The sequence below is a fragment of the Dermochelys coriacea genome, chromosome 10 (genome assembly GCF_009764565.3).
Source record: "Dermochelys coriacea isolate rDerCor1 chromosome 10, rDerCor1.pri.v4, whole genome shotgun sequence".
Classification (NCBI taxonomy): Eukaryota; Metazoa; Chordata; order Testudines; family Dermochelyidae; genus Dermochelys; species Dermochelys coriacea.
Window position 1 is genome coordinate 72,138,414 of NC_050077.1, and position 17,527 is coordinate 72,155,940.

The window sequence follows — 17,527 nt, forward strand, 5'->3', positions numbered from 1 at the left end:
ACAGTGTGTATGGTAACACCCATTGTTTCATGTTCTCTGTGTGTATAAATCTCCCCACTGTATTTTCCACTGAATGTATCCGATGAAGTGAGCTGTAGCTCACGAAAGCTTATGCTCAAATAAATTTGTTAGTCTCTAAGGTGCCACAAGTCCTCCTTTTCTTTTTGCAGATACAGACTAACACAGCTGCTATTCTGAAACCTGAATATTAACTGTAGTCCCCGTATGTGATCAGCAGTACCTGTAGTCTCTCAGCACATGGTGCTGGAAAGACGTATTACAGAGAAAGGGTGTCACCTCCACTGTATGCAGTGGGACTAAGTTTGCACTCAGGTCCATTGCATAGGCACTGACTCCGTGGGTGCTCCGGGGTTGGAGCACCCACAGGGAAAAATCAGTGGGTGCTCTGCATACATCAGCAGCCAAGCTCCACGCCCCGCCCCCCCGCCTCACCTCCTTCTCCACCTCCTCCCCGAGCATGCCACATCTCCATTCCAGCTGTTTGGCAGCAGCAAGCACTGGGAGGGAGGTCAGAGGAGTGGAAACATGCTGCACTCAGGGAGGAAGCGGGGAAGAGGCGGGGCTGGGTCGGGGATTTGGGGAAGGAGTCAAGTAGGGGAAGGGAGGGGACGGAGTTGGGGCAGGGACTTTGGAGAACGGGTTGGAATGGGGGAGGGAGAGGTGGGACAGGGGTGGAGTCTGGGCAGGGCCGGGGGCAGAGCGGGATCGAGCACCCACCGGCAGCAGAAGAAATTGGTGGCTATGGTCCATTGGTGTAAATCTGCAGTCATTTGATTGACTTTACTGATCCATTTATTCCAGTGTGCCTGAGAGCAGCATTTGGCCTAGTGTGCCAGAAACACATTTGCATGTGTTGTTTCCATAAGCATGGATGATCCTCAGCATGCATACTTGAGAAAATACAATAAAAGAACCTCAGGCAACTCTCTGTCTGGGAACCGTCCAGGCATGCTTCAAAGCTCATCTTCTTTTCTGAGTGTCTGGGGAGGAAGTGGATCAATAGAATGGTATATAATGAAGCAGTTATTGGGCCACTGCACATATTTCACCATCCCTCTGGTGTATATGGGTATCCCTCCACTGAAGTCAATGGAGAAACACTGATTTATACCAGATGAGAATCTGCTCCATTCTAATTATTGGTTGGATTGGTTACTATTGTAGGTGGTGGTGGTGGTGGATTCTCCAGGTACGTTGGAATATGGCTAGTTGTTAAGCACACAGAACCTGATCCAAAGCCCATTAACGTCAATGGTAATCTTTGGATCAGGCTCCTAGAATTCAGATACATGCAGCAAAACCTCAGAGCCAAAAAAGGAAACAAATATCTCAACTCTGGCCAAAAATCTTCAGAAAAAGATCTGAGATTTTCTAAGTCACGACAGTAAGGGAAGGAATTGGGGTGAAGGACTCTTCTCCCATACTTTAGGTACTCAAAAGACCAACCATCATGACAATCTGCATCAAGCCACAGAGAGCTAAATTAGAGAAAGTGATTGCACTGGTGACAATGTATAAGAATGCTCTAAGTCTTCACATTGCACCATATGGACAAGTGACTGCTCACCCCTCTCTGTATGCACAGGGTAGGGAACCTCTCTCTCTCTCTCTGTTTTCCATAAACATAAAGTCAGTTTTCCATGCAGAACTGGGGCAACACATCTGGGAACAGAGCTGAAGCCGGCAAATCGGTAAAGAGGAGCAGTGACCCATTTGCTTATTGCTCGGTAAGTCAAAGCTCTGTTCACACAGGGCTGCTTTCAAACCCAGCAAACGTGCCAAGTGACGTTGATGGTAGCGGGAGAGCTTTGCTATTGCTTGTTTGGTGGCTGGAAATGTAAAACCCTCCAAGAACGCTGGAGCTGCATGTCTGTCCCTTGCTGGCCCCCTCCTCTTCCACCTCTCCTTCTGCCCTCAGGGAGATCTCCCGGATCTCTTCGTCTAGCTCAGAGAAGTCCCCTTCCTGGTCAGAGCAGCTGTCAGTATTGTAATCGATATCTTCCCCACAAGGAGGTTCATCGTCAATCTCCAGGCTGTTGGTGCTGCTGCTCCTGCCAAGGAATCATAAAAGAGACAGAATGTCAACGAAGTGAGGTGGTATTGTCTAGCGGTTAGACATGGGGGCTAGGTGTCAGGACTCCTGTGTTCTATTCCTGGCTTTGACAGTGTGGCAAAGTCACATCACTTCTTCGTTCTGTTCTCCCATCTGGAAAATGAAGAGTATGATATTTACGTACCTCCTGGGACAGACACATTATTGTTATTGTTGTTTATACAGCACCATAGGCATGCCAGGTGCTTTGCAGATGGACAACATAGTGTCTGTCTTGAGGAGCTTACAAGGTTAAGTAAACCATGTTAAGGCACAGGGGGAGAAGACACGGTATCCAGTTACAAAGAGGTTGTTGGTTTAACCATCATCCCCATCCTGTTTGTTCCGTATTTCGTAGAAGACCTAATTAATCCATGTGGGTTAAAGCGCTGTGACATCTTTGTATGGTGCTCTATGTAATGGTAGAGTGTTATGTGGAAAAGGAGGAATAAGCAGAAAGTAGAAGCTCCAGAGACATTGACCACAACTATGCCAAGAACAAGGAGGACTGCAGCACCTGAAGCTCTGTCATTTCAAAAGGAACAGATCTTTTTTCACAACAAGTCTTTGTGAGGCAGGGCCAAATTCAGAGATGAGTCTAAGGGGATCCACAGACAATCTTATCCTGGCTCTCTGAAAGTATGTGTCACACCAGCTGAGGCTCCCTCAAGACCTCCATAAGCTTACTTAGCAATTTGCATTCAAGAATGGTCACAAATGTTCTATGCGTACACTTGAATTCACAAAGCTCATTTCAATATGTTCTGTATTAAAAAATATCTGAATGAAATATTTCTAAATGAACTGTAACCACTAGACAGATGGCTCGGGGAATAGGAAGCCTTTCCTATTTAGTCCAATCTGGCCTTCATTCTGGAAAGAGGGTCGGATAGCTTGTGGGGGCTAGAAAATAGGATACAGTCCTTCATCTCTAGGTCAGGAGACTGGTTGAATAAGGGGAACTGGGACACAGTCATTTACTTCTAGATCATTGTTTTTAATCTGATTCAGGGTAGGAGAGTGGATTGCTTTGGGGAATTGGGAAAGGAATAACAATCTTCCACACTAGGTCAGTGCTTCTAATCTGTCCCAGGTTGGGAGCAATGAAAGGCTTGGCAGATGGACAATACATAGCTTTAATGTGAGCTCTGCTCATTTGCATGTCAGTTACCACAATACTTTCCCAGCTCTCAGCCGTCTCATATCAGTTCCAGCATCTGAGGTTTTTGAACATGCTGAAGGTTTAGAGTGTTGCTGTTGGGTGTATGGATCTCTTTTCTTACTGCTCTGCACTCCAGAAAAATGTAAGGTTTTCCTCACTTGAGCCTCCAGATCTTAACTGTGTATGGGCTGCTTTGCAAACAGAAACAAACACTATCTAGCAATGCTCGTTCCTTCCCCTGCTGATCTTTGGCTTCACTCTCTTCAGGGTTGTACTGATTCTCCATCTGCTTAATAGGTCTGTATAGCTTAAAAATAAATAAATGAAAAACTATGCACTTCTATAGTTTCTGACTTTCCTTCAACCTTCCCTGAAATCTGGGTCAGAAGGAGCTCAAAAGTGAAAGTGTGCATGGGACATGGAAAATACCCCACAATTTTTGTAACACACAACTTAAAAACCATCTCAGCTCTCTGTGCAGAGGACGGCCAGAGGACTTTGATTTTTTTTTTGAAGTACACAGGAACAGCACAAATTAACCAGTCTACCATGACAGTATTCAAAAAAAGAGTAAAAAACTCAGGGGAAATCAGATCCTTTCATTTTTAAACTATGCTGCTTCTTCTTTGTGATTGTCAAAATAAAGAAATAAAGAAATTTTAAAATAGAAAAGAAAAAAAGACTATGAATATTATTTATCTAGTTTCAATAAGCTTCTTGGATACACTGGAATTCAGTCACCTATGATGTAGTGATAGGATTTAGCTGCCCCCACGCTGAATCAACCACCTCTGTTCTAGAGAAGAGACTCAGACTCACCTGCAGCACCAGTATATCCAGGAACAACTTCTCCCTCACCAATTCTGCAGCCTATTTCTCCATAACCTTATTTGTATGCATTTTTTTAGTTGATAAAAGCCCCCATCAATATAGGCTATGGGAACTGTACAAACTATCTATCTATACAACATGCAGAACAATACTAACAGTGAAGATCGTTGTCCCAGTGCGAAACCTCAGATCTTGCCATAATCACCCTGCAAACAGGCAAAAGCCTGAAGAAAGAGACAGACCTTACAAGATGTTCTCATGGTCAACAGACCCCATGCTTGGGTGAACGAAAATGAAAGCAAGATCCACAGCTGATGACCCACCACTGAAAATGCCTTGACAACAGCACTAGGTGTTCACATCTGGGGACTTATCAATGGCAGCAGCAAGAAAGGCCTGTTCCAAAGTCCATTTAAGTCAATGGAAAGGCTCTCAGACTGCCACATGCTTTATCAGGCCCTATATGAGTACCCAGGCAGTTTATCACATCAAACCAATGCACCCAAGGCCTTAGAGAAGCATGTCAATGATTTGATTTGCACCCAGGAACGAATGTGAAGTGCAGCTTTGGGATTATTGGTATAATATGTTCCTTGCAGCCCAAGCAACCACGTGGGCATGCCTCTGAATTCTGTACCAGTTGCTGCTTCTGAGTGGTGTACCATGGTGTTATCTGTAGGTCCCTTCCAGTCAGTCAGGTACGTGAAGTTTCTGCCAGTTGCACAGATCAGCTGAGAATGAGTGCATAAAGACATGGCGACTTGTTAGAAAGGAAATGGAGCTTGGAGACACTGGACCAAATTCTCAATCCATTACATGAGTGCTGATTTGGAGAAATTTTTCTCAGATTAGTGCAGTTGCTTCAGGTTGGTAACCAGATAGCAATGCCTGTTGGCAGAAGCAGGTTCTGGGTATTTTAGCATGTAAATCTCCCTGCTTTTATTTCCTGGGAATTTTAGTGCAGGTGAAGGGAGACAGACTGACAGCCCCGGAGACTGAATTTCCCCTTCTCTAGCCAGAGTAACTACAGCAAAGACAGCAGCAGCAGCGAAAGCTTCCCTATACTTCCACTGCTGATGTGTTCCAACCTAGACTTGGATAGTCCATCTCCAAGGGTCTGAGAAGTGTGCTGTCTCCGTGCGTCATTCAGTCCTTGTCTTCTTTGCTGGCCAACAAACAACTAGCACTATCTGTGGTAATAGCTATGATGATTTGTGCAAATGTTCACAAGGAAATGGACTGTTACCACCAGCTCAGTTCACATACAGGGCTACCAAATAGCAGTTAGATGGTACCAATGTCTTATCACTACCAACACAAGCAATAATCACACCTGTGACTTAGGAGCTGAAAGGCTTTTTGCCGCATTACCAATGTCCCCAAACCAGCCAATTCCCCTCACATCTCTCTGCTATGCAGAATTTTCCATCCAAATAATTCACCGTCTACGGTAGGTGTCTTAGACCATACAACAAAGCAATACAAATGGGTCAGTTCAAACAAGCAGAATACAGGTTCTTCGAAAAGATGGCAAAATGGAGCCTGCTGGGGAGCAGGTCACAATCCCACTAATGAAGGGGCCAAAATCATTAGGAGATGCCTGCTCTCCACATCACACAGCCTTGCTCCCTCAGGAGAGAATGCAAATCATGAGACATGGTAATGAACAACCCTCACGGCATATATATTAGTGCACAGAGAACTGGGGTTTTTTCCTATCCCAATTTTTTTTTAAGGGCTGGAAAAAGCAAGAGATGAGAGACAGATTCAAAGAATAATGATATTGTTTTATGGAAGGTAAACAGAAGGGAAAGGCAGTGACATTACATTAGGGAACTCAAAGGCAAATATAGTTTATTAATAGCACTGAATGCTGACATGGTACTGAGGAAGGGAGGGGTGATATAGTTACAGTGGGTGAGCCCCCATCTATCACAATGAAAACACATGCAAGTGTTAGCTGGCCTACTAATTTAAAACGTACAGCCCCATCACCTCATCTCGTGCAGCCTACAGGAGCCTCAACAGCAATTTGCAACTTTCTGATGTGATAAATAGAATTTCTTTGTTTTGATTTTTAATTTGCATATTTATTGAGATATGACTTGATCTTAATTAGCTCTGCTTTTGTGTGCGTGCATATTTGTTTACTTTCTGTGATAAGGGAGCTTTGTGTTGCGTGAAAGAATTCTGCATGTTCAATGATTTAACAAGAAGAGGAGGGGAGGAAAAGGCCATAACTTCCCTTCAAGGCAACATTTTCTGGCTTTTCGATTTTACTCTGGTTTGTTTCTTTCAGTTGCCTTCCACCCTGCATTTTAAGCTGCCGCCCTCATTACATCACAGCTGGTCACCAAACCTCAGAAATCAGTTGTTCTGCCAAATTCCACAAAAGAAAATATGACATGTCGTTCTTGTTGATAAAATGCAGCCACACATTGTACAAGGAAGTGACAGCTGATCTATGCTCTGCAAACAATTACTCTTTACCTGCATGTATACATCTAGGCAGAGGGGGGGAAGAGAGCTCCCCAGGGCATTTCTAGGGATGTTGCAGTCACATTTTACTTTTCTGGCAGGTCACCCAGTCATCCATATTTTAACGGACTGGATCAAAAGCAAAACATGTTTTATTGTCTACTGCTGGAGAGAACTGGCTCCTTGCAGATGTCCCTTTTACACATTTGGTGATTTCCATTTAGGGTTGCTACCTGACCTTGATTTTGACAGGACTTTTAGGGGAATTACTCTAGTCAGTCAAAAGTAGCCTTGTTTTTCCCCAGTCCGTCATCTACGGCCTGACTAGTGAAGTAAATGGAAGTTTTTCCACTGACTTCAAAGAAGCAGAAGTTGGACCATGATGGCTAAGCACCATGACCAAGAAGGGAGACTAGGAGGAGGAGTAGGGTTCATTACTGAACATGATTACATTAATGGTTCCCTGTGGGGAAGTGCCAGCAAACAAATAAATCTTTGCATGCCTCAAGATGCATGCAATAGCCTCCCTGTGATCATAAGGCCTTTGCCCTCATCCTCCCCATTCCCCCAAGCCTTCCCTCTGTTGTTGTTTGTTCCAGTCCTGACCTATACTGCAAGCTCCTCATGGCAGGGACAAGGCCATTATCTGCTCTGTAAGGAGCCAGGCACATCCATAACACAATATATGTCATACATACATTTCACCTAAATCGAATATAATTATTCTTCAGGCTTGAGTGTGCCCATCCAAGGGCAGACTTCAGCTCTTAACATTTTCATGAAGTTTATGTTAGGGTGTAAGTGGACACACTTGCATCCAACGGTGTCTTTAATTAAAGGACATACACTCCTGGAAGAAATACAATGCCAGAATTAGACCTTGACAGTTACTGAATCAACTCTACCCTTTGGGGCTTGACTAACAGTCTCTTATCTTCAGCCTCAGCAATGGAGTTCATTTTTAAGATCACCCCATTCCTTCCCTTTAATTTCCCTGGTTCCCCATGGATCTAGGTCAGGCTGATCCATCCATATATCCAAGGAGGACTGTTTAAATCCTCACATCACTGAATGGGAGTATCAGCTGGACAGCAATACAAGCTGTCTCCAGCATAGAGACCCATCTTGTTAGCCTGCTTTGTTCCCATGGAGTAGATGGGAATGATAGAACTCTGCCAGTTTCCATTGGATCTCCATTCCAGTGGGACACTTTTCCAGGACTTTTTACATCTTACAACACCTACTTAAAATGCTGAGCTGAGCCCTGGGCAAGCCAGGTGCCCTGGCTTTCAGCCCACTGCAGCCATCCTTTGATAAGCACACTGTGACCTGGGAACATAATTCAGAGCTGCCTCAGGATTCTATCTGCTGTGGCTGAGCAATGTGTGGGCTCTTTCGAAGCACAGATTTTCTGCTGCATAAAGCCAAAGGAAAGATGTAATTCATCGTTAGGACTTGTACTAATTAGTTTTTCAGGAGTTCCCAAGGTAATTGCAGCCTGTAATGTTTGTAACTGATTTGGCAAGGTTAAAAATGGATGCTTGGTGCACCAGTTAGGTCAGTGTGGAGCATGTGAGGTTTCATAGTTTGGAGGGGAGGGGAAGCTATTCAGACTGGGGAGACTATTAATACAGGGACAGTATGCAGATTCCTGGCATACACTGTCCCCTAATGTTAATTAAGGCTTGGGAAGCATTTTATTATTACCTGTAAACACTTGTGATAGTCTTCTAAAAATGGGCTGTTTCCATCTTTCTTCTGAGTGGGTACTTAGCCGGTCGCTGTCATTGGCGCAGCAGGAAAGTAGAGTCTGCAAATCTCATTACATCCCTATTGGGATGTTAAATAGCCTTGAAAGTCAAAATGGTGATGAGAATGAAGATGAATAAGGATGCAAACTGGGAATGAGAGAGACAGGCCAGACCAAAATCAGTTGGCAAAAAAAAGAAGATAATGGGTATACTGGTGAGTGGGGCAGGAAATATTGAAGGGGGAGAAAAAAGACTTGGGAGATGACTATTTTTAAACTGTATATAATATTAAATAAAGCCTCCCCCCCAGAAAGGTATACATAAATTCAGGCTGCCATTCCAACTCAGAGGTTCTGGTGACCTGAGCAACACTCTTGTGTATTATGATGCCATTAGAAGCCTCTTGCGGTGGGATTACAGCTACATTCTGGACAGGGAGGGAAACAGACAAGGATATTAGGAGTGGTTTAGGAATAATTAATTTATTACACTACTTGACAACCCAGGAGGGTCACAGTGGGACTGCAACACCCACCTAAATCATTAAAGAAAAGCAAATATTCAAATCTGCATAAAATTCTCCCTTCTCACTCCCTGAGGATAGATAATTCAGATTTGAAGGCGATGGAGGGGAGAGGGAAGTGAGTTGGTAAGGGAATAATGGATAATCCCTCCCAAGGTTCAGAGGACAGGTGCCTGACAGTTCTGGTGTTTCTCCAAGCCACTGGGTCTGCAAATATAGAAATGAAGTCTCCCGATGATAGCTTTTTCCATGAGTTTTTCCAGGATCTTCTGTTTCTTATCAGCTGATATTGCACCAGATAAGCCTTAATTATCACCTTTCAGTGCTTCTAGTTCCTGCCCTGGTTGGACCCAGAAAGTTCAGGCACAGCAGCAAAAAATTGTGGGGGGGGGAAAAAGTTAACTGCACTTTTATAAAAATAAAAAAATAGTTCAGAGTCAGGATCCTGGAGATTTTTTGATGTTGTTTGGCAGGGAGAGGGTTGAAGGTGTGTGTAATTTTCCTGCCCTTTCCTATCCTCTTAACCTATCCTAGTTGTAACACAATATGTTGCCAAACCCATGGTCTTAAACCTTTGAAAAGGGAGATAGGTGGGAGGTGCCTGGTTTGCAGATCTCTTTACAAAGAGGAATAGCCCTTTAGTGCTTTGAGGGGGAGATTCTCCTGCCTATACACATTTCCAAGAGAAATGATAGACCCTAAAAGAATGAATTGCAGCAGCAGCTCAGGAGATGACTCCAGCACGGTGATTGTTAACTGATATGTGCGTGCAGGAGGGAAGCTCTCTGGTCCCTAAATCACCAGGTTGCCACCAAGGTTACAGGAACTCTTCTCTGAAGGGCAGGTTTGGGGAGGAGGGAGAGAAGAATTATTCATTCACATGAAGGCCACTAGCTTGATGTTAACCAACCTTCCTGCATGCCAAAGCTCTCCACCCTGTTCTAGGCTGATAGAACAGACCAATAAATTCACATGTATCAGTCTCCATCTCTGAGCCAATCCTTAAACTGGGCGGACAGAAAAGCCAAGGGCTCTGGGTTCAATCTTACGCGTGACTGTTAATTTCTTTCTCATGGAAAACAAATCTATATGTCAGTGTTGTGCTAACATTGACTTTTTAACATCACTCTCTTAGCTTTAGGCCAGTAAGCATTAATAAAACAAACCGACTTGAATGAATGCAGGTCAGATGCTAAACAAAGAACTACAAGGCTTGGTGCTGATCCCCACAGCTAACTCATTTTCTTTCTTGTTTTCTTCTCCATACTCCCTCTTTTTTTCCACTCCAATTAAATTTCAGCACAAACACCTGAAAGACTACACGAGAGTATCTATGGGAATCACGTGTGTTTCTCGGCATAGTAATATCATGCTGTCATGCTTTGCTCTGACATCACTCTTTGATATCCTCTTCCCACTTTAGGACAGCTGGGATGGGCAAGTTAGTTTTGAAACACAGAGGACCTGATGGCAAACTTGTCAGTCTGGCAATATGCACCTGAGTGATAGCAACAGCACCACCATCAGTATGGCAGCTGAAAGCCAAACTGGAGTTCTGATTCCAGCATGGATCTCAATTGCCAGGGTGCAATGGAGTTTGTCTGTTTCAGACAACATTGTGCTAAATCTAGATATTTAAATTAATGGAGCTATGCCAGTTTACACCAGCTGAGGAGCTGGCCCAGTGTACAGAATAGGGTGACCAGACAGCAAATGTGAAAAATCGGGACGGGGGTTAGGGGTAATAGAAGCCTATACAAGAAAAAGACCCAAAAAATCAGAACTGTCCCAATAAAATCAGGATATCTGGTCACTCTAGTGCAGAATGAGAGACCTAAATCATTTTAATACCCAAACTCCGCTGGGGAGGTACCAACAAAAGCTTAATTTACCCATTTTGCTGCCACTAGGCCAGATTTTGATACCCTCGCTCAGCTGAATAGTCCTTAACTCCATGATTAGCCCCAGTGAAGTCCATATCATCGGAGTCTGGCTCATCATGAACTTGTAACATTCAGTAAAAATCACCACTAAAGAAAGCACTTGGGGGATGGAGGGCAGACAAGGGGGATGTGACAGCTTGGCATCAGCCAATCAGAAATGTACAATGCTGTGATTTAACTCCTAGATGTAGTGTTTTCTGAGGCTGTGATTCCAGAGTCAATGCCGTTTCCAATTTGTATGGACTGAACTGCTTGCAAAAACATGAGGCGTCAAGTACCCATCTGAGTTGAACGTATTCATTAAAAAATATTGAAAACCATTAAGCCATTGCATAATGCTAGGGCTTTGGAAAATATGCTTTGGAGCTTGAATCAGACACTTTGTTACAATGTCTAGTTCCAGAACAGATTCTGTTAAAAATGATGATTGTTACTGATATCACATAGCAATCATCCAGACTGGTACAGTAAAATGATTAGATTTCTCAATTGCTGATGGGTGCTGTCAAGGTTCCTTCCCCACTCTGAATTCTAGGGTACAGATGTGGGGACCTGCATGAAAACCTCCTAAGCTTACTTTTACCAGCTTAGGTTAAAACTTCCCCAAGGTACAAACTATTTTACCTTTTACCCTTGGACTTCTACTGCCACCACCAAACGTCTCACCGGGTTTATTTTTGAGAAAGCATTGTTTGGAAATGTCTTTCCCACGTCAAAATCCTCACCAAAATCTTGCACCCCCTGCCTGGGGAAGGCTTGATAAAAATCCTCACCAATTTGCATAGGTGAACACAGACCCAAACCCTTGGATCTTAAGAACAATGAAAAAAGCATTCAATTTCTTACAAGAAGAATTTTAATATAAGGAAAGGTAAAAAGAATCACCTCTGTAAAATCAGGATGGTAAATACCATATAGGGTAATTAGATTCAAAACATAGAGAATCCCTCTAGGCAAAACCTTAAGTTACAAAAAGGCACAAAGACAGGAATATCCATTCTATTCAGCACAGCTTAATTTTCTTAGCCATTTAAAGAAATCAGAATCTAACGCATATCTAGCTAGATTACTTACTAAGTTCTAAGACTCCATTCCTGTTCTGTCCCCAGCAAAAGCATCACACAAACAGACCCTTTGTTTCTCCCCCCCTCCAGTTTTGAAAGTATCTTGTCTCCTCATTGGTCATTGTGGTCAGGTGCCAGCGAGGTTATCCTAGCTTCTTAACCCTTTACAGGTGAAAGGGTTTTTCCTCTGGCCAGGAGGGATTTTAAAGGTGTTTACCCTTCCCTTTATTTTTATGACAGGTGCTTTTAGTAATTGAATCACTGGCAGAGTGTGTGTGGGGGGGAATAAAGGAAGTTTAAGGATTTTGGCTTTGATGCTACACTTCCCTGCTTTTTAGAATAAATAATGAAAGTTATTCAGGTTATTTTGGGCTAAAGAGCCTCAGCTGGTGCAGCTCCATGTGGCTTCACTGTCATCACCCTCACTGAGGATTTGGCCCCATAGATTTAACTTCAAAATTCCACACACTGAACCCATAGAGCTCTGAGTAGCTTAAAGGATTTTGGGGTTTTGAAAGCTAAGAGTTTTAGGATGGCCAAGACATTTAGGCTATGTCTACACTGCAGACTTTTTCTCCAAAAGTTATGCCACTTTAATTAAAGAGTTGTAATTTAACCGCTGTTACCATAGGCACTGACTTCCCCTCTTTCCTGTGGGTGCTCGACCCCCTTCTTTCCCTGGTGTGGCCCCCACTCCACCCCTTCCAGAAGGCTGCGCCCCTGCCCCACCTCTTCCCACCCCTGTCTTGCTCCCATTCCAACCCCTATCCCAACTCTGCCCCCTCCCTGCCCTATTCCAACTCCTTCGCCAAATCCCTGCCCCAGCCCCGCCTCCTCCAGAGCGCGCCACGTTCCCGCTCTTCCCCCTCCCTCCCAGAGCATGCTAATGCTGCCAAACAGCTGTTTGGCAGCAGCTGGGCTGGAAGCACTGGGAGGTAGGCGGGGGAGTGGGGACACGGCACACTCAGGGGAGGAAGAGGTGGGGCAGGGGGTGAGGGGAACTTGGCTGCCGGTGCGTGTTGAGCACCCACTAATTTTTTCCCGTGGATGCTCCAGCCCCGGAGCACCCATGGAGTCGGCACCTATGGCTGTTGCATGTCCACACTATGCTCCTTGTGTCGGCAGAGCACATTTGCACTAGCAGCTCTTGCATTGACACAGAGAGCAGTGCACTGTGGGTAGCTATCCGACTGTGCAACTGGCTGCAGGTTGCTTTGGGAAGAGTTTGCCATGTCTCATGGGGCAGGCACAGTGTCACGCGATGCAAGTTTCTCAATCCCATCATTCCATGGGCATCCTACAAGATTGGCAGCTGGTTTTCAACTGAAGTGTGTGGGGGGGAAGGAGGGAGAGTGAGTGACAGGGAGTGTGTGCATGCAGGGTGGGGGGAGACAGAGACAGTGTCTGTGTTGTGGGAGAGTGAGTGTGTCAGCATGCTGTCTCTAAGTTCAGACAGCCGCCGAAAGCAACCAGTCCTGAGGCAGGGGGAGGGGGGACACCCCTAACATCAGCCCCCACCTCCCTCCTTGACAGCACAGCAGTCTCTCTCTCTCTCACACACACACTGGTGCCTGCCTGCCTCTATGTTCATAGTGTGGGAGAGAGCAGGAGCTCTCTGTTCCCAGAGCAGAGCAGCATGCTCAGCTGTCAGAACTTCAGGGAGCCTTGAAAGGTGAGGGGCACAGGCTTGCAGGGCAGCCAAGTTCAAAACAATGAGCAGAGCAGTCACAGCAGGCATTGTGGGATACTGGGGGAGGCCAAAAAGAAAAGGAGTACTTGTGGCACCTTAGAGACTAACAAATTTATTAGAGCTTAAGCTTTCGTGAGCTACAGCTCACTTCATCGGATACATTTGGTGGAAATGCATTTTTTCCACCAAATGTATCCGATGAAGTGAGCTGTAGCTCACGAAAGCTTATGCTCTAATAAATTTGTTAGTCTCTAAGGTGCCACAAGTCCTCCTTTTCTTTTTGCGAATACAGACTAACACGGCTGCTACTATGACACCTGGGGGAGGCCAGTTCTGGCAATATAACGAAGGGCAGCATCTACACTGATGCTTTGTCATTTTAACTTTGCCACAAAAGGCTTAACGCCTCTCATCGAGGTGGTTTTGTTTAGTGGCCAAAAGTGGCATTGCAGCGTGTACACCTCCACTGGTTTGCTGCCAAAAGCTGCCCTTTGCCACCAAAAGTGTGCAATGTAGACAAGGCCTGATGGACTGAGTTTTAGAAGCTGCATCTCTATTTTGTGCTCCAAGTTTTGCAGGAGTGAATAACTTCACATGCAAATATGTGCTGGTGAAACTGATGCCATGCAGATGTCTCACAACCTGACTGCACTAGCAACTAAGGTAAATGACTAAATTACATCCATTGTACCTATAAATATTTGCACTACAAATACTTGAATTGCAGGTGCAGAGCAAATGGGAGGCTGCTTTGAGGTCCCTTTCAAAATCAGCTCCTTAAAGTGAGAAAAGCAGCTCTATGGATACTGATTTCTCTTTGTGAGAGAGTCTTTTCTGTGATAACCACATTTCCTCTTAAAAGGGCCTTATGTTGCCTCAGAGTTCTCAGGATGAATCCAAAACAAAGCTGCCACAAATGTCTATTTTATTCTGTTCTATATAGGTTCTTATACTGTGCTCATAATTGTAGTGTCTGAGCACCACTCAACAACATATGAAACAACATGACTAATATGTGACATGTTTTGTTCTCTCATCCTCTCCCTAGGGTAAGAAGTATATACAATGGAGTGATTTGTATGTGTGTGTGTGTATATATATATATATATGTTAATGAACACAGGATCAGAGGAATGTGCCTTGTACTGGAAGCAGAAGGAGGTCATATTTGTGATGGAAACACATGAGGTTTCTGCGATCAGAGACAACTTTAGAATTAAGGATGCAAACATTTAATTTTCAAGGATGCAATTTTTAATTAAAAAACGGGATCAGGCTGAAACTTCTGGCCACAACCTGACCCTAAATCTTCTCTCAAGATATCAACCAAATCTGAACCAAACAAAATCTGAACTTTCACTCATCATCTCAATGGATCCCAAAAGTGATTCAACCTGATTTTTTTGGCCCAAAATTTGAACCAAACCAAAAAAGTTGCTTAACCTTATTTTTGTGTACAATTTTTTTGCATGCCTCTGCACTTCAGCTACTCCATACCGTATGATGTTTGCCTGTCATTAATCACAGTAGGTGAAAATCACCCTTGTGTAGAAGATTAGCACATGGGTGAAGTTCAACCTACATCCTACTTTAGTTTTCCAATGAGGCTTAAGTGGAATTTACATAGTGCATAGCTCCTCTGTACAGGGGTGAATGTCTCCCATTAGGAACAGGAAAGAGAAAAGCAAACTATGTTGCTGCAAGTCTGTGGAGATGGCACTACATCATAAAGAAATCAATGGCAAATGCTAAAGCATCCACCGGAGATGGCATTGCTATTTATTAATAATCTGTACATTATATCTCCTAATTCTTGTATTTGCTGCTACTGTGAATAAAAGAATGACATTTATGCTTTCTGGTTTTAGAGATTGTTTTTTCAGATTTTCTGTATTTACTGTAGAGTACATTATGGCTTTTTCTGAGTAAATATAATTTCTGATCATTGTTTAAAAATTGTTTTCCTTGGATTATATATAGAATAGAAATTCTGCATTCCTGGGAATACGTTTCCAGCATGTGGGAGAGAATTTTAGTGTTCATCAGTTCCCAACAGAGATAATTACTGAAAAAAAAAAGGGGGTAATTTCAATGTATATTTTACAAACACTATTCTTGAATTTTCACTTTACTGGGGTTTTATCAGTCATAACTTAAAATCCCAATTACATGACACCATTAACTCTTGCTATAAAAATGGAATCTAAACACTTACTAAAAATGCTAAAAGAATGTTAATACAATCACAAATGAAAGGAAATTCTGAGTTAATGCAGCGGCAACACAAACTGACAGAGAACTTGAGAAGTATTCATTTAATCAAAATGGGCTATGTACTTGGATAGATGGAACTAATTAGAGCACAGCTTGTGTAGCAGTGAAACAATCATTCCATGGAGAACCACCCTGGGCATATAATGTCACCCTCTGATTTAGAGACACAGGTGATAAAAGGCCAGTTCTTGCTAAGGAAGTATTTAGGTGGAAAGAGGTGTCTATTTCTGCATCAAGAAAAAAGGTTAGTCTTCTGGCTAGTGCACTAAATTGGCATTCAAGAAATGGTGGTTCAGTTCATAGATACTAAGGTCAGAAGGGACCATTCTGATCATCTAGTCTGACCTCCTGCACAGCGCAGGCCACAGAATCTCACTCACCCACTCCTACGAAAAACCTCACCTGGCTGTATCCCAATCAGCTGAGGTTATCTGTTTGGGTCTCACTTATCCATTACCATGGTAATAATACTTATTTTCTTCTACCCTTAGACTGGCTTGTCTTTTTAAATTGTAAATTCTTTGGGGCAGGGACAGGCTCTTCCTGGGTGTGTATACAGCATGTGGCATAATGAAACCTCAATCTAGGTAGCAGCCTCTCGGTGCTACCATAAGGATAAGAATAATTTATATATATTAACAAATGTGATTGAAGGCAGGAATGGAGTGGGACATAGGCCCTAAAGGCCCATGTCTAGGGCTCCAGCTCCAGGAGTTATGTGGCTACACTTTCCTTTTTATTAAAAAAAAATTATAGCTCTCATAATTGTCCAGAAAACCTTGAAATTGTGACTGAGTGTAACCAATGCAGTGTCATCTGCCTGAGTTTGCAGATAGTCTGAAACAACAGCTTTGAGAGGGGTGATCTGCCCTGTGCATCTTGAAGAGGTAGTAACTCCAAGACGCCCCATTCTGGAGAAACTTGCCAAGACCACCCCAACAGAGGTGAGTGTGTGTGGCTCCTGCATGCTGCCACCTCTGCCTCTCTGGGGAAAAACAATTTATTCTGTCAATCTTGCTGCTCCTTATGAAAGGATGCCCATTCCTGGTGGGTTAAGAGGGCCCTCATGCCTCCTCATGCCTCTGGGAAGGATACGGGGGAGGAAAGGGGAGCTGCCGCTACCACTTTACATAGATTGCAGGGCTGTAGTATGGGAGTCGAGCTGGGGGCAGGAGGGCTGTGTTATAGTGTGCCTAAAGCCATGGATTGCCTCAACCTGGCCTGACAGAGGACAAAATCTCCCACTCACAAAGATTTTAGTACAGAAATTAGTAAATGTCCAGCTCCATTAGGGAAACTGGTGAATTTTCATAAGTTCACCAGAGACAGGAAGGTAGGATTGGATCCTGAGAAGTGATGGGCACCCAGGACTCCAACTGGTATAAACAGTAGGGAGAGGGGCTCAGAAGCTCAAAGGGAAATAATGTAATCCTCAACAGCGATGAAAATATCTGGCTGCAAAATAATGAGGAGGAGAATATTCAGCCCATGGAAAACCCCTTCAGTTTCGACAAACAATTTGAGACGGCCCAAAAGTGTAATGTGGTGCCAGTCTCTGTGGCCAGCTTACCCTGTGATTCTGAACTCTCTAACTGGCCTGTTTGTAAATGTTCCATGGTATCAAAGCTAGCAATCCATGTAGTGTTACAAAGAATTAGGAGTTGTGCATTCCAGTGCCACTGAAACCCAAATATATCC

General features: G+C 43.8%; 1 protein-coding gene across 1 annotated transcript in view; it reads right to left on the reverse strand.

Moving 5' to 3' along the window:
* Positions 1–780: 780 nt before the first annotated feature.
* The window catches only part of AGBL1 (AGBL carboxypeptidase 1), a 366,216-nt gene continuing 349,469 nt past the window's right edge, over positions 781–17,527 (reverse strand). The window contains exon 22 of the mRNA XM_043494685.1: positions 781–2,072. Within this exon, the coding sequence (XP_043350620.1) occupies positions 1,766–2,072 (307 nt within the window). The 3' untranslated portion in view covers positions 781–1,765. The remainder of the gene's footprint in view (positions 2,073–17,527) is intronic.